Here is a 26,438-nt window from a genome sequence, read left to right on the forward strand (position 1 = left end):
CTCACAGCGAGCAAGCTCAGCTTCAGTAGTGGGCTCAGCCCCCCACGACCAGCAGGTTGCTCCACAGCTGATGCAGGAAGGTGGTCTGCACGCCCCCTCTTGTGCTGCAATAGGGCCTCGCTCCCCGCCCCCCGATAACGGACACAGTGGAGCACCCAGGCGTGTAGTGGACATGCTGGGCTCAGCAGCTCCTGGGACGTTGACACATGCTCAGGACCAGGGGAGGGAGGTGCAGACAGGCTGTCGCCTGCTGTGGGCTGTGTTCCTCGTCAAGGCGGCCAGGCAGGGAGTACTAGCCCCCACTCTTCATGCCCAGGAAACCAGGCCGCATGTGGGGTCCTGCGCACAAAGCTCACCGTGGGTCACAGGGAAGGCTGCAGCTGGGCTCCGACTGCCCCTCCCACCATATCCCTGAGAAAAAAGGCTAGCTGTTGTTAGAGCTTCTTAGGCTAGATGGGCGGACCCGGAACATCAGTTCTGTCCTACCCTCTTTCTCAGCTCCTCACACCTAGCCCAGTTATCAGACTCCCTCTTCACTGAGCAGGTCTCCTAGCTTAACCTGCAGGGCTGCTGACAGCTCTGGGCCATCCATCTCCACCACTGGCAACGAAGGAGAGCCCGCCCCGTACAGGCCGTGGGTGGGGCTCCCTGGGGTCCTCTGGAGTAGGCACTATGCACCTCCACACCCTCTGTATTCCCTCAGCCCTCTGGTCCCTACCCCCAGCAGCCCCAAGCCACAGCATAGGAAGTGTGGGGTGAGGGGGACGCCCTGCCATTCTCTGGCCTCCCGGAGCACAGCATAGGGCCACAAGGCCTGCCGGGAGGGTGTGAGCCTGGGCTGAGCACTGGTGGGGAAGTCGAACCCCAGGCAGAGAACGGCCCCTGGCCTCACCTCCTCCAGGACCCTCTTCAGCTTCTGGATCAGGGCGGTGTTGCCCCTGGGGTTGGGCACAGCTGTCCCTCTCCCAGACAGGGACTTTTGGATATGAGGCCCCTGGGAGGGTTCTGACTAGCCCAACAGGGGTGAAGTGTCCCCTGGGCCAGGGAGGACAGGCCTGTGAGAGGACAGGGCTCCATCAGAGCCATGTGGCCGGGACAGCAGAGGTGGCTGTGTAGCTGCCCAGGGTTCCGGGGCAACCAGGAGTTGGCCAGGGGATTTTTGTGGATTGGGTGAGACCAGCTCTGCCTCAGTAGGTCCCCCACAGGGCCAACAGAGAGTGTGCACCCCTTCCCTTCCCTGCCTGCCTGCCCACCCGCTTGCCCAGAACTGGAGGAGCAGGGCCAGCAGGAAGGTGCAGGCTTCAGGTGCAGCCCTGCCCCGCCCCAAGTGGTTCCGTTCAGCAGGTGATCCCTGGAGGAGAGACGGACTTCTCGGTCCTTCCCCTGGGCACCACAGAGCCAGGGAAGTTAATACTTTGCTGCTCAGCGTATGAGCTCAGGACCCAAAGCACAGCATCCCTGTCTCCAGCTCTGCACCCACTACTGCCTGTGGTGCCGGGGTGCAGCTCAAACGGGGTCACTGTGACGGAGCCGCCCTTCTCTGGGCCCCAACAGCTGCGGCAGTGGCACTGAGACTCAAGGCTGGCGCCCTGGGGCACTGAGTGAAGATTAAAGGGGAAAACACCCATCGGCTGGGCCCCCAGGCCCAAATCTCGCGTTAACCAAAATCTCGCGTTAACCAAGGCTGGTCTGCACACCATGAACGAAAGCTATTTTTAGTTTATTAACAGAGCTGACACAGCAGTGCCCGCAGCTTCACAAGTGACCTTGGAGTGAGTCCCTGCACACCGTGAACATGAACGGCTTCTAGCTGACTAACAACAGCTGTCAGGGAATAGTGTCCGCAGCTCAGGAAGTGACCTCAGAGTCCCTGCACACGCCTGGCCAGGCGCTGCGTGTAGGCCGCTCACCCTGCGACCACTGCGCCCTCATTCATTTCTTGAACTTCTTCCTCTTCAGGGCCTTCCATTCGCCCTCCTGCGTCGCCAGGCTGTTGAACAGCTGCTTCACTTTTCGCTTCCTTTCTGCGTCCCTGAAAGGTGAAGTGCAAATATGGGCTCTGGGTTAGTTTACTGGCCTTCCCAAAGCAGAGGTCGGACAGCCGCAGTGGGAGGTGGGGGTGCGGGGACCTCAGTCACCCCATGGCCTGGCACGCGCCAGCTCGCCACCCTCCAGGTCGCCCCACTCACCGCTCCATGGTCTCTGAGAGCTGCATCCGGGCCAGGAACTGGTTGTCCTTGCGGATCTCCCGCACGGCCCCCTTGAACTCCCGTCTGTGCTTGTGAATCAGCCGCCTCCGCTCCTGCTCCTCCTTGGTGCTGCCCTGCTTCCGGCCAAACTCCAGGCTGCAGGGACACCGGTGGCCGGCGTCAGGGGGTCCTGGCTTGTGCTACAGCACCCACTGCTGCCCGCGGTGCCCTAGCCTGGCCACCTGTGCCGCCCCCATACTGGTCACCAGATGCAGCGGCCACGCAGGCAGAGGCTCGTCTGCAGACCTTTGTAAGGAGGTGGGCCTGCCCTCGTTCAACCCCAGGAGGCGCCGCGCTGCCCTGGCTGGCCCCATGCTCCACGCCGGACCCCTTCGCGGAGCTGGGGCAGCGCTCTGAGGGGCACAGACACTCACACTTTGACCAGCCGGGGGGTGAAGAGTTTCAGGGGAACTGGCTTGCTCTTCTCACACACCAGTGGCCGGTAGCACTGCTTCTGGTTCTCCATGTCTGCCAGGGTGCTCTGACACAGCTCCTAAAGCATGAGGAACGTGCGCTGTGACGTGCCCCCGTGGGCCCTGGAGGACGGGGCCGCCACGAGGGCCGCCACAAGGACAGCACGCTGCCGTCTTTCCCGGCCATTCCCCTCTGCACCGTTTCCTGTTAAACAGGTTGACCTCTGACAAAACCTAAGGTTTTAGGACAGTTTGCCAGGGTCTCTGAGGAGACTTCTGCATGGCCAGCTAGACCAGCCCTGCCCCTTGCACACGTGCCCCAGGACGCAGGCCACCTGGCAAAGGCCCCCGTCCGAGGGCTCAGTCCTTGCAGAACGTCCAAGGCGGCCTTCCCCTGTACTGGCCCTGCACGTGCAGCCCTTTTCCGGATGCTTATCTTCAGTGTCCCGACGCCCACCCAGGCACAACCAGCCAGGCCAGGCCCACAGGACAAGCTCGGCCGGGTCTCATCAGGTGGAAGTCGAGGGGAAGGGATGGGTCTACAGTCTGATTTGTGGCTTGCCCTCCAACAGCGTGGAGGGACGGCAGCCTCTGGAGGCAGCACTGGACGATCTTTTGCTTTTTAGATAAAATCTGGGGCTGGACTCGGCGTTCTCAGTCCTGTCCAGCGGCGCTACAGGAAACCTCAAATGAAGAAACCTCATAACCAACCTCTCCTCGGCCTCCTCTCTGTCATAACTCCATGCCCATTCCTGTTCACTGGTCTGCCTAGCTGGTGTCCTCGACTCCCAGAGCTGCACCTTAATGACAAAAGGCACCCCTCACCTCCTCCCGCCACGGACCGAGCCTCACCTGGAGGTCCTGGGGGTGGTTGCAGTCAGTCAGGTGCTCCATCAGCGCCACTTGCAGGGGCTTCATGATGTCCCGGAAGGACGGCAGGGCACCGTACAGCAGCACGCAGCGCTTCACGAGGGCCAGACACACGGCCAGGCAGGACAGCCTGAGGCGGGGGCAGGGGCCAGGCTACTCTCCCACATCTCAGCCACGCACAGAAGTAACACCTCTAGCCCACAGCTCTGGGAGCACGAGCGTCGCCTAGTGCTTGCTGAGGGGACAGCTGCACCCCTGGGCTGCAGCGAGGCTCCACAGCACAAGGCACTAAAGGAAACGTCATCTCGCTTCCCTGAACCAGCAGGAATGTGGAGGGGACGCAACCCAGGCTTGAGAGAACACCTTCACTTCAGTTTCCAAATAACTATCCAAGGAATCAAACCGATGTATCTTGAAAATAACGTACATGTTTTGGGAAATGCCCCCACCCGCCCGCAAAGAACGGCCGTTACTCCGCAGAAAGGCTTTTAACCCAACATAAATCAAAGTGCATCAGCCACTCCTTCTGCATTTGGGGCTCTGAGCCGGGCCTTGGCGGCTCAGTGGTTAAGACGTCAGCTGCTAACCAGAAGTTTGAATCCTCCAGTCACTCCCTGGATATCCAATGGGGCAGTTCTACTCTGTCCTGTGGGGCCGCTATGGGTTGGAATTGACTCAATGGCCATGGGTTTATGGGTGCTGGGCCCTGAGCCCTCCAGGCCAGCTGGGCCTCTCTGGGGCCTGGACTGTTGCTGCGGGAAGGGGAGAGTCACCCCCAGAGTCCCGTCCCTTCTCGCCTGCACCCGGCACACACCTAGTGTGGTTTGTCTCTGTCTCAGTCTGGGCTTTCAGTCCGCTGGCCCAGTGCAGGGGCAGGCGCCTCCTCTGCCAAGTGGCTGCATCCTCTCTGTTGGAAACCAAGAGCAGTTCCGAGTTCTTCCCGTGCGCTCTGAAAGGGTGCACCAGAGCGTAACCTGAATGCCAAGTGCGACAGGGATGTGCTGTGAACAATGAGGCTCGTAGGCAGGGTCTCCAGCACCAGACCCGTAAATCGCATGCTTGAACTAACACTAACTCTGTACGGTGTCTCTGGGCCATGCTAGGCACTGGGGGTGCCTGTTCAACGAGCTTGGGTCCTGTGGGTGAAGGCAGATGTGGAAACGGTGCTGAGGTGGGTGGTCAATGCCAGGTGCTGTGGGAGGAGAACAGAGGCATGGCCTCGTCTGAGATTTGCATTCAACATGTACTTCTTGTGGGCCTGCTGCACACCACACAGTGCAGGTGGCTGGGCCCATCAGGGGACCGAAGTCCAGCCCTCGAGCAGGAGACGGGCAATGTAGAGCGCCTGTGGGAGGTGAGTGCCCGTGCAGTGTGCCACCACCCCACTGTGTGCCCTGGGCTGCCGACCTGGGCCTTCCTGTGACTGTGTGTCTCCAGGGCCTGATGCCTGCCTCCACATAGGAGGTGCCCAGTGTTTGCGTGGTGGGTACAGCTAGGGAGTACAGGAGGTATGGGCAGGAAGTGCGGTGACGAGGCGTGCTCGGACCATGGGGTGCTCAGGGCCCTGAGGGGGAGGAAGGCCAGGACACCCGATAGTGCGTGACTGAGGGATGCAGCCTTTGTGGCACCCACAGGTACTCAGCACCACGCGATGTGCTGGACAAGGAGGGCCTCGGGTCAGGCTGGGGACAGCAAACCTGCACGCATGAAACCGTTAGGGAACACAGACCAGGCTAACCAGCAACCCTGAGGGGAAGGTGAGGCTGAGGAGGTGCCACAGGGAGTGAGCTTGGCTCAGAGGGGCGCCAAGGTGAGGATGAGTCAGCTAGAAGATGGACACACGTCCACTCCCGGCCACCAGGACACTGCCCCCCCACTCCTAGCGTTGTGGTCACCCTACTAGGGCAGCGCTGTCTACCAGGAACACAAGGCGCCGGGGGGGACTTGAAACAGTCCCGTGGCCATGTTAACAAAGAATAAAGAAAATGGGACAACTAAACCTAACAACACATTTCACTTAACTCAAAATAACAAATATTATTTCGGCACATACTCAATTTAAAAAATGACTGAGCTGACGTGTATTCTCTGTCCCAAGTCTGGGACATCTGGTGCATATTTTATGACGAGGTGTAAAACCACATCTCACTTTGGACTGGTCACACTTCAAGCGCTCAAGAGCCCACATGGCTACTGGCCACAGTGCCGGACGGCACAGATGTGTGATCCGTTTTCAAAATGCGGGAGTGGGCATCCGTTCACACAGGGCAAAAGGGTAGGTCTCTGGATGCTGGGGCTTCAGGTTTGTCTTCTTTATACTTGTCTATGAGGAGCCCTGGTAGCACAGTGGTTAAAGTGCTCAGCTATGAACCAAAAGGTCAGGGGTTTGAACCAAGACATGGCATTGTTTCTGTAAAGATTTACAGCTTTGGAAATCCTATGGGGGCAGCTCTACGGTCTCCAGGAGTCTGAACCAACTCGACAGCATTAGTTTTTTTTTTATATTCCAAATGTTCTAAAATGACCATAAATGAATGACATCAAGATGTCTTTAGAAGCACTTTTCAAAGCTCCCTTAGGCAGACTCACCCAGAGCGGGCTTGTTTGGTGCTGCAATGTGAAGGATCCCAAGGAGGAAGTTAACGAGCTCGGGCACGAACCTCTGGGACAGAGACACGTACTCCAGAAACAGGCAGCATACGAAGAGCCCCTTGACCACGTCCTGGAGGGAGAGCACGGGGCACTGCGAAGGGACACGGAGACATCAGCGTTGGGAGCTGCCTGCGGGAATGCCGCTCCAGGCGACAAGCTGTTCCACAGGTGACCTGCGTGTTTCGCTGAGCTCACTGCTGAGCAGGAACGGCCACCATACCCCTCATGGGCTAATGAAGCATACGTACGGCCACGTTCCGTCCTACGTGGGGCATGGTTACTGCCATAAACGTGCCTCAAGCCCGTGCCCAGTAAAGGAAAGCGAGCTGTCTGGATTTTTAAGCCCAAAAAGGAACGTGACCCATATCCCACTGGACACCTTTACCCCGACTTAAAAGATCGTTTTGGGGGTTCCACCTTGCACAATCACCAGGTACTGAAACAGGTCCCCCAATTGGGGCTGCCTGAGTGGAGGCCCCGGGCACAGGACCCGGTGCTGAGCACGACCTCAGCACTCACGAGCTGACGGTCTCCACAGGCACTTTAGACAGGCTTTTCTCCTGCACCACCCCGAGAGTCTCCACTGGGACCCACCGAGTACTCAGGGCAGGAGCCCTGCCCCGACTCACCTTCGTGAGCAGCTGGCTCATGCACACCAGCGCAGGGGTCACCACCGGATGCCAGAAGTCAGAAGTTGGAAACAGTATCCCCGCGATCTTCAAATAAATGAGCTGGAGAGGAAGGGGTGTCACACAGATCAAAGAAGGTGAAACGAAGCCTGTGACACTGCCACTAAAAAGGGCCCGACAGCAAAGCCGCTTTAGAAGCAGAAGGCAGCAGAGCACCCGCAGGCTTCAAGTTTTCACACTGGTCACCTCACGGCTGTCACTCGCACTGCCAGATGGGGGGCTCCCGTGACAGGCGTTAGCACCTCCCCTGTGCATGTTTACACATGTGCACACACACACCACATGTGTGTACACACATCCATGTGCAAACACCACTCACTGTCCACACAGGCTCACCACGGAATTGTACACACACCACACACAGCCGGCGATCTGTAACTGGAAGCACGCCTGTACCACTCTAGCCCGTGAACAGGGCCCGTTTATGAGCCCCGTTGCCAGCCCAGAGCCTCAGGAGGGATGGGGGTTATCTGGGTGCCGGCTGCCCTTTGGCCTCAGCTCGGCACCAGGTCCGTGAGCGTGGCAGGAAGAAACCTCACTTTTTCACGTCACTGTCACAGGAGGAGGAAGGACAGCCAGCAATCAACCCTCGCCAGGCCCGAGCCGACATCCTGACAGGCCAGAGCCGCCAGCAGAGCCCTCTGGGGAGGCCACAGAAGCTGCCTGCCAGGAGAACCCCTTCGTCTTGGCAGAAGGAGCTTACGGTATCTTAGGTTAGAAATTCTATCTTCCAGTGGAGCCAAAGAAACTAAACTGCCATCGAGTCGATTCAGACTCATGGCGACCGCATGTGTTAGAGAATTGCTCCATAGGGTTTTCTCAGCTGTCATCTTTAGGAAGCAGGTCACCGGGCCTTTCTTCCACAACACTGCTGGGTGGGTTCAAATGGGCAAACTTTACGTTAGTGGTTGAGCGCAAACAGTTCACGCCAGGGACCACATCCTCCCACACAGTGACGCGTGTCACCACACCAGAAGCAGGAACCATAGCTTGATGACCTGTGATGGGCAGAGAGGCAGCCACTCTGACTGAAAACTTGTCAGTAACTTGTCTGCTGTGGCACAAGGAGGTCAAAGGCTACTCAGTCATCAGGCCCTGGTTCTGTGACCTCTGGCTCAGGGGTCCTGGGTAAGATCTCCGAGGCCTCAGTGTCTGTCGTCTGGCTGTACTATGCCTTGTGGGGTTGTCGAGAGCATCAGTGAGAATGTCACGTGAGCCAGGCCTGGTGCTGGGGCACACCAAACATGCTAGGGGTCATTTTCCCTTTTTACCTACAACTTTTTTTCATGTTTACCCAGAAACATCTTACAGTCTCCTTAACGAAACAGGTGTGCTTGTCACAGAGAACCAGTGACGAGGAGACAGAGGTGTTTTCAGTAGTTTCCGGGCTGTCAGACCGAGCCCTGCCCTGCTGGAGCTGCTGAGCCAGGGCCGGGGAGGGTCTCGGGAACAACCTGACACAGGGCAGGAGAGAAAGCCATTTTTTCACTACCCCATTGCCCCCACCCCCTGACGACACATCACTGTCTTGTTTCTACTGGGGAAATATCCTCTGCAAGTTAAGTTTCCTTGAACACAGGAGTCACCTTGGTGTGACATGTGACAAAGGGGAGAAGGGATGCCTGGTCCCTTCAGAAGCAGGCATGTTCGCAGGGAGCCGGGCACCGCTCTGGGCTAAGAATGTGGGTACAAAGTCGCCTGCAGGCTCCTTGCGGGAGACGGACAATAAACAAGTGACAGTCGGGGAGAGGTCAGAGGTGAGCTGGAGCAGGGCGGGGGCGTGTGGGTGGCCTGAGGGGGGCATGAGCAGAGATCCGCAGAGGGGGGCGTAGCTGTGGGAGGGAAAAGGCCCCTCACGGAGGAAGAGCCTGCGCTGAGTCTCGGGAGTAGGTGGTGGCGGCGGGGCTGGAACAGGGTTGGAGAGAGCTGTCCCCTCTGCTCTCCCTGTTCTGCCCGCCTCGGCCAGGCTTCTCCCCTCTGCTCTTCACACAAGCGAGGACCCACCGCAGAGCCCACACTCCAGACTCCTCAGCAGGCCCCAGCGTCAGCAACAGGTGTGCTCTGAAGGCAGGCCTCTCTGAGGGGACCAGGGTCTGACTCCTGTCGTTTACTAGGACAGGCACGCTGAGGCAGGACAGGGTGCCCCACCCACAGATGCCCTGGGGCAGTGAGCACAGTGGTGGTGGGGGGGCGGGCCTCCTGAGGGCAGCAAAGGGGGCAGGAAGGGCTCAGCAGGGCCATGTGCAGATGCCCTGGGCCAGGCTGTCACCAAGTGAGGCACCAATACACCTGCAGTTATTGCTACCGTCACTTAAAACCGAGGATGTGAGGACAGAGGCTGAGGCCCCGGAGTGGCAGGCAGATGTGGGGCTGCCTCAGCCACTCTCCCAAGACCACACTTACCCACAGAGGTGGGGCTGCGCGGTCACAGACTGGGGTCCCACAAGTGACACTGGCACAGAGCGCTCACACGGCTGGCTCAGGATCAGAGCCTCGGGGCCCCACCCTGCAGAATCTCAGAACTTCTGCCTAGCCGGAGCCACCAGACAATCCCCAAAGCACCGGAATGGGCTGCTTCCATGCACCCGCACAGCCCAGGGGCCCGTCTTGCCTTCTGTCGCGGCAGGGACTTGGGCATCAGTCCCATGAGCACCGGGGGCCTTCCTCTACCCCGCCTCCTGATTTGGGACTGAGGGAGCTCAGGGGGCAAGCTGCTTCTCCCACACTGCAGAGCACGAGGGCAGCACGGAAACGAGACCTGTGCCGGCCCCAAGGCCCACCAGCTCCTCTCCCCCTGCTCTGCCACTTCTCACTGTCCCAACGGAGCCACAAAGGTGAGTCAGTAACTGATTGTGACAGTGACAGCCACCTGTTGGCAGCTGTGTCCCCTCGCAGCACTGTGCTGGGTGGGCTTGCTGTAAGAATCACCTTTCTGCACACAAGGGAGGAAGCTCTGAAGGACTGAGGACCCACCCACCCACCCAGCTGGTGGAAGGGGCTGGACTGTGACCCCGGCAGCCAGCCCACAGCTCCTGCCAGCGCTCCTCCAGGAGAGAACAAGCTTGGTCCTCCGCCCTGCTCGCAGCCCGTGTCTCCAACAGCAACCCCCATAGAAGAGGCACTGTCGGCATCAATGTCAGACAGGCGAGCGTGCGTAAGAAGGTGGGCTCACAGCAGAACCAATTAAAGGAGAGGCGATGGTTTATGGGAACTAGTGAAGACTGTATTTTGGGGCATCTATAAGGATCCTGGGTGGCACAGTGGTTAAAGCACTTGGGTGCTAACCAGAAAGTTGGTGTTTTGAGCCTACCAGCCATTCTGCGGGAGAAAGACATGGCAGTCTGCCTTCATGAAGAGTTACAGCCTTGGAAACCCTATGGGGCCGTTCTTCTGTGTCCTACTGGGTGTCTATGAGTTGGAATCAACTTGACAACAATGGGTTTGGGTTTTATTAAAACCACTGGAGGCCCTGGATGGTGCAAACACTTAACTGACAGGTTGGAGGTTCAAGTCCACCCGCAGGTGCCTCGGAAGAAAGGCTTGGCAATCTACTTCTGAAAAATCAGCCATTGAAAACCTTTCAGAGTGCAGTTCTACTCTGACATCGCCATGAGTTGGAATCGACCTGGCTGCAACTGGAAATTAAAACCATGAACCTGAACCCTGACTTCTCAGTTTCTGCTGCTCATTGTTAAAACATCTCGACACCAAGGCTGGGAACCGGGACAGACAAGATCTTGGAGCAAACATTTCCTCTAGGTTAAGCTTAGGAACGTCACAAATAGGAACGCAGGACAGGCAGCACCACTGTCACAAAACTCCTGAAAACCACAGTGGTTCCAATGTCCCTCAGTGAACGAACAGAGAGACCAAGACCAGGTGCGTCAGCCCCAGGCTGGGCCACTCAGCCCTGTGATGTCGGTCTGTGCGCCCTGGAGCCTCTCTGCCGTTTAGACTGCTGGTGGCTGTTCATCTCGAATGGAAGCAGGATCCCTGTTTATCCTGCACCCATGTTCGCTGCTCACGTGTAAGCGCCCTCCCGGGTCTGGCCCCCTTCCTCCCTCCAGGGGACTCTGGGTGGCCAACCTCTGACCTCTGAGAGCCGTGCGCTCCAGTTGTTAGCCCTTCTGGGTGGGGTGAACTGGAATTTGAGTTCTCGCTGCCATATGTCAGTGGGCAAGCCCCCGCCTGTGCCCAGGGCACGCTGCTCACCACATCCAGGCCCGGGAAGGCGGCACGGCCCTTGGTTTCCAACACCGCCTCCATCTCGTGCATGGCGTCGCGGAGAACAAACCTCACAGCGTCGCTCGCAGCTTCCGGAAACAGCTGGCAGAGGTTATACAGCTGCCTGCTCATCAGAAACACATTTGGGACCGTGACTGCAGAGAACACAACACGGAAAATACCCCAAACCCCCTGCCCCCCGTCTGCCACTTCCTGCGCCGTCATCGCTGCCTGGGACTGGGGCCCTGGGTAGACCCACCTTCCCTCACACTGCTACCTGGCTGCTCACCTGGTAGGGTTTGCAATTCAGTAAGTCCCCAGATTATGAACGTCAGACTCATACTTGCCCTTCCGTTATAGGAATTGGCCTTCACTTTGAAACAAATGAAACACCCGCTATTTGCAACAAATTCTTCACCACAGTCAACTTCCCTCGCGGCGAATGCACCTTTTACGTCATTGTAGTCCTCGCGCTATAGCACAGCCGACAGCGAGAGCTACCCACAGGGTTTCCAGGGCCGCGCGTCTTTACAGAGCACACTGCCGCAGCTTCATCTCCGTTTACAGAGCACACACACTGCGCAGCTTCATCTCCGTTTACAGAGCACACACACTGCCGCAGCTTCATCCCCCTTTACAGAGCACACACACTGCCGCAGCTTCGTCCCCCTTTACAGAGCACACACACTGCCGCAGCTTCGTCCCCCTTTACAGAGCACACACACTGCCGCAGCTTCGTCCCCCTTTACAGAGCACACACACTGCCGCAGCTTCGTCCGCCTTTACAGAGCACACACACTGCCGCAGCTTCGTCCCCCTTTACAGAGCACACACACTGCCGCAGCTTCGACCCCCTTTACAGAGCACACACACTGCCGCAGCTTCGTCCCCCTTTACAGAGCACACACACTGCCGCAGCTTCGTCCCCCTTTACAGAGCACACACACTGCCGCAGCTTCGTCCGCCTTTACAGAGCACACACACTGCCGCAGCTTCGACCCCCTTTACAGAGCACACACACTGCCGCAGCTTCGTCCCCCTTTACAGAGCACACACACTGCGGCAGCTTCGTCCCCCTTTACAGAGCACACACACTGCCGCAGCTTCGACCCCCTTTACAGAGCACACACACTGCCGCAGCTTCGACCCCCTTTACAGAGCACACACACTGCCGCAGCTTCGTCCCCGTTTACAGAGCACACACACTGCCGCAGCTTCGTCCCCCTTTACAGAGCACACACACTGCCGCAGCTTCGTCCCCCTTTCCAGAGCACACTGCTGCGGCTTCGTCCCCCTTTACAGAGCACACACACTGCCGCGGCTTCGTCCCCCTTTACAGAGCACACACACTGCCGCAGCTTCGACCCCCTTTACAGAGCACACACACACTACTGCAGCTTCGACCCCCTTTACAGAGCACACACACTACTGCAGCTTCGTCCCCCTTTCCAGAGCACACTGCCGCGGCTTCCTCCCCCGTTCCAGAGCACACTGCAGCGGCTCCGTCCCCCTTTCCAGAGCACACTGCCGCGGCTTCCTCCCCCTTTCCAGAGCACACTGCCGCGGCTTCGTCCCCCTTTACAGAGCACACACACTGCCGCGGCTTCGTCCCCCTTTACAGAGCACACACACTGCCGCGGCTTCGTCCCCCTTTACAGAGCACACACACTGCCGCGGCTTCGTCCCCTTTACAGAGCACACACACTGCTGCAGCTTTGACCCCCTTTACAGAGCACACTGCCGCAGCTTCGTCCCCCAGAGCATCTGGTGAGTCCACGCCGCTGCCCTTTCCATTAGCAGCTGAGCACTTAACCACTGCACCACCAGGGCTCCTCTCTTGCACTAAAGCAAGGCTAATTGAGAACTGTGTGCACCGGTTCCGTTTTACCTACAAATCTGACTTAAGGACACACTTAGGGACAGATCAGGGCTTTGAACAGGATCGCACCTGGTGTGACCCCTGGCTGAGAATGTGCATGGCCACCCCAGATACACTGAATCCCTTGGGCAATCTTGTTAACCTGTAGGCTCTGATTCAGTGTGTCTGGGGTGGCCATGGGAATTCTCAGCAGGGGGTCGAACCAGAATGAACTGGTTGGAAGTCCTGGAAAGGATTTCGTTGGTAACCTGGGGACTGCTTGTAATCTACAACCATTTTTGCCATTTCCTAAACATCTGCCCGTAACTTGTCAGCACTACGGTGGTGGGAGAAACAGCTGTATCCACAGTAATCCTGCAGACCTGGAGCGCACTGCACGTTCCAGGCATGGCTGACGGTCCAACTCACACGTTCACTCACTCACCCCTCCCCACACGGCTGGGAAGCTGGGTGCTGTTCTAACAGGGTGTCTGTAATGGCATGATGGGAAAAGGGGCTCTTGCTGACAAACCCCCGACGCTGCCTCATGCCTGAGTGAGAACTCTGCCCCTCACGCCTTCTGTCAGCCAACAGTACCATGTGCCAGGGGCACTCGGTGGGGTACTGCTCTCTCGGAGCTTCTAGCGCACGGAGGGTGAAGTGGCCGCCCAAGGCCAGGGAGGGGCAGTGCTTCCCAGCACAACTCTGTTCCCAGGCACATGCCCCTAAGAGTCCACTGAGGTGGGGACCTGGGGGCAGGGTACTGGAACAACCACGGACGGCTGTCTGCCTGTGCCTGCTGCCCCTCAACTCCCCCAGACGGGACGCAGTGCTTCACTGGTGAACCAGACAAAAGTAAATTACCCACCAAATGCTACAAACAGATCTGAGGGGTTCAGCTGATTTAAAGCCCCTGTCTTTGTGGGTAAAAAAAAAAAAACCTTCCATTGCTACGGTGCCCTGGGTGGCACAGGCTGGTAAGCTCAGCGCGGCAGCCATCATCATTAAACCCTGCAGCGGCCTGTGCTTGGGGACCACATACAAGTCCATGGGGACCCAGCACCCGGGCCTTGGAACGCCATTCCTGTGCCTCCCTAATTACTCTGAATGCATGTTTATGGCTCTAAATTGGGTAGAGCTTGTCACACCCAGCCCCACCTCCAGACATGCCATCACTGTCACTCACACGACCAACTTGTCGATCACTTCGAGGTCTGGTGGGTCCCCTGTAGCCAAATCCCCGATGTATTCCAAAAGGAAGCCGAACAGCTTCTGCGGGAACACGAATGCAGAGAGGAACTCGGTGGTGAGTGCCAGGAAGCACACCCAGCACACACCTTCCTGGTCACCCAGACTCTGCGCAGAACCACATGGTGAGGGCAGGGCCGCCAGCAGGAGCCTTCTCACAAGAGGCGACGGGGACCCTGCTGAGTGCTTGGGTGTGGCTGAGAGGGAAAGGTGTGGGGCTGTGTCTGCAGAACGGCCGACTGAGGGAGAGAAGGCGCCTTCACTGCTGCTACCAGGCTGGCTCTAGAGGGGTGGCTGTGAGTGCAGCCCAGCAGGCCTTCGTTTCCTCACCTGTGAAGTGAAGGTGACAGGGCCTGCCTCCCCCCGGGCTACAGGAGGCTCAGGGGGACCTCTGCCCGCACAGACCCAGTGCCCCTGAGCAGTCACCGCCAGCAGTTGACTGAGGTGGCCGACGCGCCCTGCTGGTGAGGACCAAGGTGTGCTGTGGTATAGCCCACTGCACGGGGACTCAGGCTCCCCCCAGCCTTGCCCACACCCCACGCGCATCCGCTCCTGCGTACTTCTAACTTGGCTTTGTTTCCCTCTGCCAGGCTGGGATGGTTGCATTTCTGAATCCTCTCCACCACCAGCAGCTGCTCGTTCACAGATCTTCTGGATAACAACGATTTCAGTTCCTCGTAGGACTCAGGAGCTACCAAAAACATCAGACGTGTTCCACACTTAAAGCCAAAGATAAGGGCTACTTGCGCTCCTGACAACACCGAGGTAAAAACTAAATGACTTCTCTACTTTCAGCAAAACAGATAACTGAACACGCGCTTTATGTAAATATTTATTTCGCTCTTGTTAGCTCCACAAGTCCTGAGGATTTTAGGTGTGACTGAACTAACAGTGAGCCTCGAGAGCCATCTCAGGAGGAAACAGTTGTCACTCCTTCCCTGACAGGAAGTGGCTCGACTACCGCGGGGCTAGTGTGAGGTTTGACATCCGGCCTGGCTCAGGGCCAAGCCCGGCAAACAAAGCCAGTCCCTCCTGAGAGCCTCCCCTCCGGAAGGTTACTTCCAGAGGCCAGCCTCTAACGCTAGCCTAAGCCACGTGACAACTTGGGCTGTTTACTAAACTGGATGCCTTTTCTTGACATAGTGAACAAAGCAACACGCTGCAGCCTGTAGGAGGTGTCCCTGGCCAAGCAGAGTACCAGGTCTGAGATCAGGGAGCCTCACAGCCGGCCACCTGACCAGGCCTGCCCTGGTGGACCAGCAGCCACCTGCACATCAGACCCGTGGCTGAAAGGACCATAAACACTTGCCTGCAATAACAGTGCGTGCTGGCCTGAGTCTGGCCACGCAACAAACGCTCACAATCCTGCCTGGACCCCGCCTGATGCCCACGAGCCTGCCGCAACTGCGTGCCCTTCATCCAACTCCACAGGTGAAGCCAGGAGACAGACTAACCTAGCACAGGCTTCCGTGAAGGCCCCAGGCCCTGGATGTGAGAACCTGACGGCATCTACCTGCAAATGTGTAGGGCAGCTCGGCTCTGGCAGTGGCGCGAGTGTTCTGGTCACTGCCTGCGCGTCTCTTCCCGGGAGTCTGAAGCTGCCCCTTCTTTGGGCTCTCGCTGTCTTCCTCACTCTCCACATTGGAGTCCAGGTCCGAGTGGCTCTCCGGGCCATCGCTCTGCTCCATGTCCTCCCCGCTCGAATCTTGCTCCTCTTCCCCTTCGCTCTCACTGCTGCCGGCTTCCCTGCTTCCCTCTTCTTTGACATCCTCCTCTACGTTCATCTTTCCATCCTGCGAAGTGAAGTGGGACTCACAGTTCACCCTACACAGGCAGGGACAGCAGGCTGAGCCCCTGTAGCTGCATCAGAACACTGCATACGGTACAGGTGCCCTGCTGCCCATCCGCAAGGGCCACAGCCCTCTGTGCGGCCCTGTCCGCTGGCATTGGGTCCCCTTCTCGGCCGTTCCATGCCACCCACTGAGCCACAGGGCTGACAGGCAAGGAACTGTCTCCCAGGCCTCCCTGCACCAGGACGCTGGCAGGCTTCAGTCCCGCCAGGAGCTGCACAGTGTGAGACTTGGAGGGCATGGCCGGGCCAGGGCTTCGGCAGCCATAGGTGCTGGAGCCCCCACTGCAGTCCCTGGTTTGGGAACACCTGGCACAGCAGTGGCTTCCTGGGGTTCAGGCTGCACCTTGAGGGGGTGGGATCTAAACACCCAGGAGTGACCCCTGACTGCTCTTCAGATAGCCCAACGTTTTGTGGGTACCCAGTTTCCTGTTTTGGATCTTTTCTGGTTGAAATACCTGGATGGCCTTCTTCTGTCTTGCCCGGACCCTGACTGCTGCCCTCCAACATGGGGGTGGGGACAGACCTTTAAGGTTTGTGAAGGAGAAACTGTACCAATCTTAGACATGCAATTTTTTTGCTCAAAAAGTTGGAAATGAGAATTACTCACATGTCTGATAACACTAGGGTAAAAACTAAAGCTGATGTAAGTAAAACTTCTTTAGAATTCAAAATCCTGACCTTGGGTTAGCGCCTTTATCATCAGTGCTAGTAAGGTCATGCAGACAATCGTTCATGAACAAAGACAGCTGACGTAACTGAGCAAACAGGTAATGAGACTGTTGCTAGGTACTGTCCATCGAGTAGGTTCCTATGTGACAGCAGAAATGCCTCAGAGGGTTGCCGAGGCCAGGTCTTTTCTCCCTCACAGCCGCTGGTGGGTTCTAACCAAAACCTTTCAGTTAGCCACACGATTTAGCTGTCGCGCCTCCAGGGCTCTAGTCTAATTTCACCGTCTGCATTCCTTCTCCAAGTTGCGGGTCAAGCTCCGTTGTTACAGTCGTTCCTACAAAGGTGTGGTATCTAATACACCCAGAAACACCCAGGTAAAGGACTTTTAGAGAGAAACTGTGAAAATTCTCTTAAAAATTCCCATCTACGCTAAACCCATTAAATGACCTGTCAGAAAGTGTAGTCTTTGAAACAAAAAAGAAAAAAAAAAAGGAAACGAAGCCAAACATCTTACTTTGTAAGACAGCAAACGCCGGTCATCTCTGTCCAGTATGAAACCATCACTCAAGTCGTCTGCTGACATGTGTTTCGGTTTCTTAGTATTCTCATCCTCATCTTTTCCAAACATTCTTCGAAGCCTTTCAGCCTGAGCCAGAGAATAAGGAGAGTCATAGGGTGTCTTCCAGTCTGAGAAGGAAGCAGGCTGCCTGAGCCCCCTGCAGCCACTGTGAGACTCCAGCCCTTCCTACCCCACAGAAGCAGTCTGCCTGAGCACCCCCTGCAGCCATTGTGAGCCCCCGGCCTTCTGCACCCCACAGAAGCAGGCTGCCTGAGCCCCCCTGCAGCCACTGTGAGCCCCCAGCCCTTCCTACCCCACAGAAGCAGGCTGCCTGAGCACCCCCTGCAGCCACTGTGAGCCCCCGGCCTTCTGTACCCCACAGAAGCAGGCTGCCTGAGCCCCCCTGCAGCCACTGTGAGCCCCCAGCCCTTCCTACCCCACAGAAGCAGGCTGCCTAAGCCCCCCTGCAGCCACTGTGACCCCCCAGCCCTTCCTACCCCACAGAAGCAGTCTGCCTGAGCCCCCCGCAGCTACCCATGAGCCTCCAGCCCTCCCCACCCCATGGAAGCAGGCTGCCTGAGCCCCTCACAGCCACCCGTGAGCCCCCAGCCCTCCCCACCCAAGGGGCCGTGATGCAGGTGCCTTCTGCTCTTGTAATTAAATCAAGGGTGCACACACAGTAAACATCACACAAACGGCCTTCTTACAGAACAAAAACAGAACTTTGTGAAAGCTATAAAGGGAAACCTGTGAGAGCCAGAACTCGACAGGACTGCCTTGTTTCCTTGGTTTTGTTTGTTTTCTGCCTTTGGCAGGGTGCAGTCTTACCACTTCTCTATTGCTCGTGTTGGCAAAAAATATTTGCATTTTCCTTCTCTGACAGGTTTCTGCCTTACACAGGTTTTACTGTACTTTCCAGCCACAAGGAGGAACGCCTTATTCTCAGGTCTCTTTGTCCCAGTTATGCCGGTCAGTTGACTTTAACTCCTTCCATGCATACGATGGATGAGGAGCAAGGACAGCCTGCACTGACGCCCACACCCAGGACACTAGCTGCCCACACCTTCACTGCTGGAGACAGACAGACAACAGCCTGCACTGATGCCCACAGAGAGGATGCCAGCTGCCCACACCTCCACTGCTGGAGACAGACAGACGACAGCCTGCACTGATGCCCACAGAGAGGATGCCAGATGCCCACACCTCCACTGCTGGAGACAGACAGACGACAGCCTGCACTGACGCCCACAGAGAGGACGCCAGCTGCCCACACCTCCACTGCTGGAGACAGACAGACGACAGCCTGCACTGATGCCCACAGAGAGGATGCCAGATGCCCACACCTCCACTGCTGGAGACAGACAGACGACAGCCTGCACTGACGCCCACAGAAAGGACGCCAGCTGCCCACACCTTCACTGCTGGAGACAGACAGACGACAGCCTGCACTGATGCCCACAGAGAGGATGCCAGATGCCCACACCTCCACTGCTGGAGACAGACAGACGACAGCCTGCACTGACGCCCACAGAAAGGACGCCAGCTGCCCACACCTCCACTGCTGGAGACAGACAGACGACAGCCTGCACTGATGCCCACAGAAAGGACGCCAGCTGCCCACACCTTCACTGCTGGAGAGAGGCGACAGACATGGGCAGAGACCATGATGGGGCTAAGTGAAAAAGGCTGGTGGTACATGTCTCCACTTCATATGTCTTAATGTAATGAAATTAAAATAAAAAAAATTAAGGCATAGAAAAAAGTTGAGAAGACAATGTACCATATCATTAACAGCTGTTTCGGGGTAGTGGGGTTATAAGGAGCATCTTTTTTTCAGTTTGGTATCTTTAGGTATTAGTTGCATTTTACTTGGCTTTATCACTTTTGCAATAAGAAACAAGAATATTTACAGTTGAGTAAACACAAACTTTAAACAAACTAAAGAGGTTCCATTGATAAAACACACTGTAACTTTAGCCCATCTCACTTATCAAAGCAGAAAGGGCTTCAGGTAGAAAGACAGTGACAGGCTTTACAAAACAGAACGGGACACTCCCACAGGCTGCTGCGCCGCGACCTCTCTCAGAGTGTGCACACTCACCTGCCCCTGGCCCCGTCCCCCTGGCCCTGGCCCCCTCACCCATACCTCCAGCTTCTTGAGCCGCTCTTGCTCCTCCTTGGCCAGCTCCTCCTCCGTCTTCATCCTGTCCGAGGGCTGTGCCTTCATCTCAAAGCCGAGCTCACGAACCATCACGTCATACGCATCAGGCTACGTGAGGAAGAAGACCTTTGTCATCACTGGTATTTTTTCCTATGAAAAGATCTGCATGGCTAGTTTCCTGGCGGTTCCTGGCTGGACACTCGCATGGGGGAAGCCAGCCACATCTAAGTCTTTTTTCTTCCGGAGAGAAAGCTGCTCTGCTGCGGTGGAGAAATGCTCGGCGGCTAACTGAGACTTCAGCGGTTTGAACCCACCAGCCACTTTGTGGAAGAAAGATGTGGCGATCTGCTCCTGTAAAGATTACAGCCTCGGAAACTCTACAGGGCACTTCCACTCTATCCTACGGTCGCTCAGTTGGAAGCAACTCAATGGCAGCAGGTTTGGTTTTGGTTTCCTTTAATTCGCCCGGGGTAAATGCTGAAGTAACTTCTAGTCTGTTTCCACCCTGACATGACAGATGTCATATAACTCAATTTAAAAGCTCGACAGGAAACTCAGGTCCCAGCAGGAAGGGAGAACAGAAGCTATGAATGTCAAGGAAACAGACAAGGGACAGCCCACTAGCTTCTTCATAGAAAAATCAACAACAGAAGGAAATTCAGTATTCATTGATGAGAGCCTGACTCCTACCTTGGGTTTCTCCTTCTTCTCTTTGTTCTCTGACTTGGGTGTTTTATGTGGTAAGAGAGTCTGGATTTCTTTCCAATCCTGGTCGAGCTTCTCTGTAAGCTCCAGGGCGTTCTCCCGTTGAGCCTGCCTCTCCCTCTGGGGAAAAAAGAAAACACAGCACCTCAGGCCTTTACTGTCGACTCCAGAAGCGCAGCCTGACGTCAGGCGTCAGAACGCACACATAACCACTTCACCAACACCACGCGTGTCACAGCAAAGAGACCACTTGAACTCGTATGTAAAACTACAAAACCTCATCAGGTAGAAAGAATTTCCTTCTATAAACCATTCATCTAGATCATCTAAGCAGTTTGCTTTAAGTTGGTGAAAACGCTGATATTTTGCAAATCCTGATACACATCAAAATATTCTCCACCCCCATGCCCCCAAATCAAAGTATACACGTGGAAAATTTTAAAAAATACTCCTAATCAAAACTGATACGACATATTAAACGTACAGGGAAAAAAGCTCTCAGAAAGGTTGCTGAGTGCCTCTTATGATGTAGCCTCTCCACGCCAAGAAGGCTAAGTGACCCACCTTCTCCTGCTTTGACTTGGCAATCAGCTCCTCGATCAGTTCTTTGCGTGACTTTGCTTTGTCCCCCTCCTCACTTTGCTGTGAAGCAGTCTTGTTAAGGAGCCCACCGCCCCCTCCGAAATGGGCAGCAGTCAACTCGGCTGGAGACAAAGGGTGGGAAAAACCATCAGGGAAAATCTGTAGCCGTGCCCTGCCGACAATTCCCGGATGCAGCCCTGGGACCCGAGTGATCCCACACTCGAGAAGTTCTCACCCATGCTGGGCACGAGACCCCGGCACGGTGCCCTTACACACCACGGGTGGGCCTCAAGTCCAGAGACACAGAAACCCCCAGTGGCTGGAAACACAGAACAGCTATTTTCTAACTGAAAGCTGGGCAGACACAGTCAAACGAGCTGAAGTGAAGCTCCGGCAGGGAGCAGACTGCAGGTTCACCGTGGTTCCAGCTCTCTCCCGTTCCTCGCTCCATCTGTTGGGGCTGGGAGTGGAAAACATCCCTGAGATAAATGGCAAGAGCCCGAATCACCAACAAGAGTCATCGGACCTCAGTTTACACTACTCTCCAGGGCAGAAAACAAAAATAAAACACTGTGAATCATCACATTTGGAATGGAGAAAACCAGGTACCATTGAGTCAAGTCTGACTCTTGGAGAACCCATGTGTGTCAGAGTAAAGCTGTGTGCCAGAGTGATTTTTTGGAAGATATTGCCAGGACTTTCTCCCAAGGTGTGTTGGGGTGGACTTGAACCTCCAATCTCTTGGTTAGTAGTCAAACCCATTTACCTTTTGCATCACCTGGGGTCTCTTCAAATAAGATAATGGATATTAAAGTGGGTTCTCAGCCCATAAAAGCTAGCTAGCTTTGCTCTCTCTTTCCATACGTACGTGTATATCTTCTTAAAGTTCTGACCATAAAAAAATTTCTTGTAAAGCAAAAAGGCTTTAAAGGTAGTGACACAGCTTTGCAAAATATAATTTGTGGAATCTCTTAGAAGCTTAGCGATCAATGCCGCTTTTATCGTACGTCTCCGAAAAGGGCAGGAAGAAGCTCTAGCTTGGAGCAGATGCTGCAGCCCCTCAGCAAGCCTGCCCCAGCCTCACCAGACAGCGTTCCGCGCTCCTCAGTGTCACTGTCGCTGTCCACAATGTCATTTAGCTTTTCAATGTCTGCCAACGACTGGCCATAATGCGTTAACTCTTCGTCTTCGTTTAGGTTGTAGATGCTCTTTTTTTCATGATGTCGCTAACAGAAGGAAAAAAAAAATTAGTTTCCTAATATCTCCACCTTCGTTTAATAGCAAAAATCGAAAACCTTTCCATTCTATGTGGAACTTGGACATGTATCCTGAGCAGCCTTAAGATTATTCCAGGCCATGTAACAAACAGAGATCAATGGGCAGACGAAGCCACAGGCAAAGGCACAGGCTTACCCACCAGGACTGCACCCATTCTGTTCACCAGCGGAGTTAAAGGCAGCAATTCAGGCAAAAACTCCAGCACGAATGGCTGGTTAAGATACTTATCCACTCAATTAACATTTGCAGAAGGTGGCTTCCCCTTGGCCTAGCCAGATCAGGAGAGGGTTCAAGACCTCGCCAGTACCTGGTGGGTGAGAGCCCATGAAGGTACAAACGAGTGACAGGAAGGCAGCCGCACCTGGCGCAGGTGACTGGTGCAGCAGAGCCCTCCTCTGACTGTATTCGTACCTGTTGCTCCAGCGCAAACCTCTTCATCATCTTCTCCTCGGGGCTTAAGTTGCTGTTGTATTCCCCGAAGCGCTTATCTTTGAACACATTGGACTTATTCCTGTCTTTATATTCTTTTAGTAATGTCTGGGTACGCTGAAAAAGAGAGCATAACAGGATCTCAAAAAAACTTCCTATGATTTTCAGTAAAAGGTAAACCACAACAGTGCACACTTTAAAGTTCAGAGTAAGAAAGTCTAACCTCATTGCCATCGAGTCAGTTCAGACTCATGCTGACCCTATAGGACAAAGGAGAATTGCCCCATAGGGTTTCCAAGGGTGTAATCTTTATGGAAGCAGACTGCTACATCCTTCTCCCGAGGAGTGGCTGGTGCGTTCAAACTGTCGACCTTTCCGTCAGCAGCTGAGCACTTAACCACTGCGCCACCAGGGCTCCTTTATTAAAATCTAGATACACTGAAAATCAGATCACAATATGACCTCACAAAAATTCCCTGTGATTTCCGGTAAAGAAGACACCGGAACGGGCCACGTTTGGAACGACCAGAGCTGGTCACCGCAATGTCAAGATCTGTGCAGTCTGCTTCATTCCCACGCGGGCCTTCCCTACAGACAGGATCTCCAACAGGGAGAACCAACTCATTCTCAGCGATAACGGTTCAGCTACTTACTTTTCCTCTTTGGAGTCTATTAGTTAGTGCTGGGAGAAAGGAAGGGTAGAAAGGGACCCAGCCAGACTCAAGGCGTTGAACTGCTTTCTCTGCTGCAGCAGCTAAATTACGGTCCAGCGAAGGGCTTCCTGCGGCTAAACAATTTGGCACTTTTGATACATTTGGAAAAGCGGAATGAGTTCAGACCCCTTCCGTGCTGGAGGGACAGGGCATGTTTTCCGTAGATGGCATTCCTATAACGTTTACAGCCACACCTTTGTATAGGATGCAAGACCATGAACAAAGGTTTTTTTTTTAATTAAATTTTGGGTTATGGTTTAGAGGTTTATGCTTTAGAACATCAATAGAGACCAATGTTTTAAACGCAAAAGTTAACTGAAAAAAAAGCTGCCCTCGAGTCAACTCTGACTCATGGCGACCCCGTGTGTGTCAGAGTAGAACTGGGCTCCACAGGGTTTTTAGTGGCTGATTTTTTGGAAGTAGATTGCCAGGTCTTTCTTCTGCGGTGCTTTTGGGTGAACTTAAACTTTCCACCTTTTGGTTAGCAGCTAAGCGCACTCACCGTTTGCACCACCCAGGGAATCCTAACAACTAACGTTGTTGTTGGATGCTGTCAAGTTGATTTCAAATCCTAACGACCCATAGTGACAGAGCAGAACTGCCCCAAAGGGTTTCTTAGGCTGTTTTTTTTTTAATCTTTACAGGAGCAGATTGCCAGGTCTTTCCTCCCACGGAGCAGCTGGTGGATTTGAAACGCCTGACAAGTATCAGATAATTTGATATTTCTCACAGCAAGCCAATAAACAATTCCGGCATTATTCAAAGCTGGCCGTCCTTAAGGTTGAATTCCATAAAGCGGGGATGAGGAATGATTTTGGCCTCCAGGCCCTGAGATGGCTCTGTTACTCACTGCTGACACCCTTAAGTATGCTAAGGGACTGTCATTTAACCCGGTTTTATATAGCAACCAGTGGCAAAAGGAATTGGTTCCAAGGCAAAACCATTAAACAGTGGAAGGCCCCTGTAACGGTCTAATTCAATGGTTTTCCAAATTCGCCACAAACAAGGCATTTCCGAGATATTTGAAACCCCTGATGTAACCCAGGATGTGAACATTTCTTAGTTCCTGCATTCTTCAGAATTCCTCTAATTTGTGAATTATGTTTATACGCTCAACTACTAGCCAAAAGTTTGGTGGTTCGAACCCATCCAGAGGTGGATCAGAAGTCAGGTCTGGCGACCTGCTTCTGAGAAGTCAGCCTTAAAGACTCTATGGAGCAGTTCTACTTTGCACACGTGGGGCCGCAGGAGTTAGAATAGACTCAAAGGCAACCAGCAACAACCAAACTGACAAGGAAGGCTGGGGGGAGGGAGGCTGGCTCTCCCCTTGCCATCCTGGTTTCAAGCTTCAGACCTGAACTATCTTTGATTTAGGAGATGGACCAGATTCTGCTCCAGGTATACATCATTTCCCAGGGTTGAAGATGAACAAAACCAACACTGCCACTGAAGGTTAAAAATGGGAGCAAAAAGAGAAGAAAAAAAGGGGTCAAGAAGCAGCTAGGCAAGAAAAGACGCTAATTAGAGTTTTTTTTCCCCCCCGGACAAATGCAAGCAGCGGCTGCTCATTTAATTTAGCCGCTTTTCCAATCCTGCAAAGACAGAACACATCACATTTGGAGAAGTCCATCACACTGCAAGCTCCTACCAGAAAGGCCGATGTTTGACTCAATTAAAAATCAACTGGATCGCATACTGTGTGCCAGAATATAGACCAGACTAAAGCTTATTTATCTCTGATTCCCCAGGAGCTAGAAGAGACCTTCAACAAGGGAGCTCAGTGTGGCATGAGAGCCTCGCAGACAATCAGACCTTAATTCAAGCCCAGCCCTGCCACTTACCAGCTACAAACATGTCCTCAGAGTAACCAGGACTGCTGTCGAGCAAGCCACTAACATGCCTCAGAAGGTGCACACAGACCACCACTCACTGGACTGAATCTGAAGCAAAAGTACCAAGTCCTCTGAGGCGCTCCACAGGTGTGTTGCTATGATGCTGAACAAGCTTCAGTGGAGTTTCTAGACTAAGACTAGGCAGAAAGGCCTGGTGATCTACGTCCGGAAAGCAGCCCATGAAAACCCCACGGAGCGCAACAACCCTATTCATGAACGATCATGGGGATGGCACAGGGCCAGCTGTGCACAGGGTTGCCGTGAGTCTGGCTGACATGACAGCAACCACAGAGCAGTCTAGCAAGTGAGATGCGTTCACTGACAGCTGTATAGAGGGTCAGGCACCGGGGACATCAAAACGAGGAAGGCACCATCCCTGCTCCCACAACGCTGGGTCTAGTAGAGGTGCCCAAACAGACAACCACGACAGAGTTTGGTGTGGGCCCCGAACCCAGCCAGGAGGAGGGCCGGGGAGGAAGGTCCTGAGCCCAGAGGAGAGGAGGGCCGGGGAGGAAGGTCCTGAACCCAGCCGGGAGGAGGGCCGGGGAGGAAGGTCCTGAGCCCAGAGGGGAGGAAGGTCCTGAACCCAGCGGGGAGAAGGGGTGGGGAGAAAGGTCCTGAACCCAGCCGGGAGGAGGGCCGGGGAGGAAGATCCTGAACCCAGCGGGGAGGAGGGCCGGGGAGGAAGGTCCTGAACCCAGCGGGGAGGAGGGTCCTGAGCCCAGCGGGGAGGAGGGTCCTGAGCCCAGCGGGGAGGAGGGTCCTGAGCCCAGCGGGGAGGAGGGTCCTGAGCCCAGCGGGGAGGAGGGTCCTGAGCCCGGGGGGGGGAGGAGGATCCGGAGCCCAGCGGGGAGGAGGGTCCTGAGCCCAGCTGGGAGGAGGGCCAGGGAGGAAGGTCCTGAGCCCAGCGGGGAGGAGGGTCCTGAGCCCAGCCGGGAGGAGGGTCCTGAGCCCAGCGGGGAGGAGGGTCCGGAGCCCAGCCGGGAGGACGGTCCGGAGCCCAGCGGGGAGGAGGGTCCGGAGCCCAGCGGGGAGGAGGGTCCGGAGCCCAGCGGGTGCAGGTGGGGCGCGACCCCGCGGCCGGTGGCTGCTCCGCTTACCTTCTTGATGGCCCGCGCGCGGGACACGCCGGGCAGCCCCACGTCGTGGCGCGTCTTCCTGCCCAGGATCTGGAACTTCTGCTTGTTGACTTTCACCTCGAAGGGGTTGGGGTTGGGCTTCGCCTTGACTCCCCGCGCCCCAGCCTGGGCCCCGGGGGGCTTCCTTCTGGCTCCGGCCGACTTGGACTTTCCCATGGCGCAGCACCCCTAGGCGCTCGGCTCCTCACGGGCCCCGGACCCGGGCAAGGAGGCGAACCAGACCGTGAGGAGAGACGCCTGCCCGGGCTGGACGACC

At 55.5% G+C, this 26,438-nt stretch overlaps 1 protein-coding gene across 3 annotated transcripts; it reads right to left on the minus strand.

The window, feature by feature from the left end:
• Positions 1–1,679: 1,679 nt before the first annotated feature.
• Positions 1,680–26,369, minus strand: NOP14 (NOP14 nucleolar protein). Of its 3 annotated transcripts, XM_049886636.1 has the most exons (19): positions 26,144–26,369; positions 22,421–22,555; positions 21,816–21,957; positions 20,714–20,853; positions 20,135–20,269; positions 19,430–19,552; positions 17,239–17,370; positions 15,717–15,996; positions 14,764–14,894; positions 14,142–14,227; positions 11,086–11,221; positions 6,814–6,915; positions 6,122–6,275; positions 4,608–4,724; positions 4,347–4,506; positions 3,515–3,662; positions 2,624–2,742; positions 2,190–2,345; positions 1,680–2,032 (listed from the first exon to the last, which is right to left on the minus strand). In XM_049886636.1, the coding sequence occupies exons 1-19, from the start codon at positions 26,336–26,338 to the stop codon at positions 1,933–1,935; spliced, it is 2,691 nt and encodes an 896-aa protein (XP_049742593.1). In that variant the 5' UTR covers positions 26,339–26,369; the 3' UTR covers positions 1,680–1,932. The 3 variants fall into 3 exon arrangements, with proteins under 3 accessions (XP_049742593.1, XP_049742595.1, XP_049742596.1); XM_049886638.1 differs by lacking the exon at positions 4,608–4,724; XM_049886639.1 differs by lacking the exons at positions 1,680–2,032; positions 2,190–2,345; positions 2,624–2,742 and having other exon boundaries at positions 3,575–3,662; positions 4,347–4,481.
• Between the last annotated feature and the right edge of the window lie 69 nt (positions 26,370–26,438).

The sequence above is a fragment of the Elephas maximus genome, chromosome 5 (assembly GCF_024166365.1).
Source record: "Elephas maximus indicus isolate mEleMax1 chromosome 5, mEleMax1 primary haplotype, whole genome shotgun sequence".
In the NCBI taxonomy this organism is placed as follows: Eukaryota; Metazoa; Chordata; class Mammalia; order Proboscidea; family Elephantidae; genus Elephas; species Elephas maximus.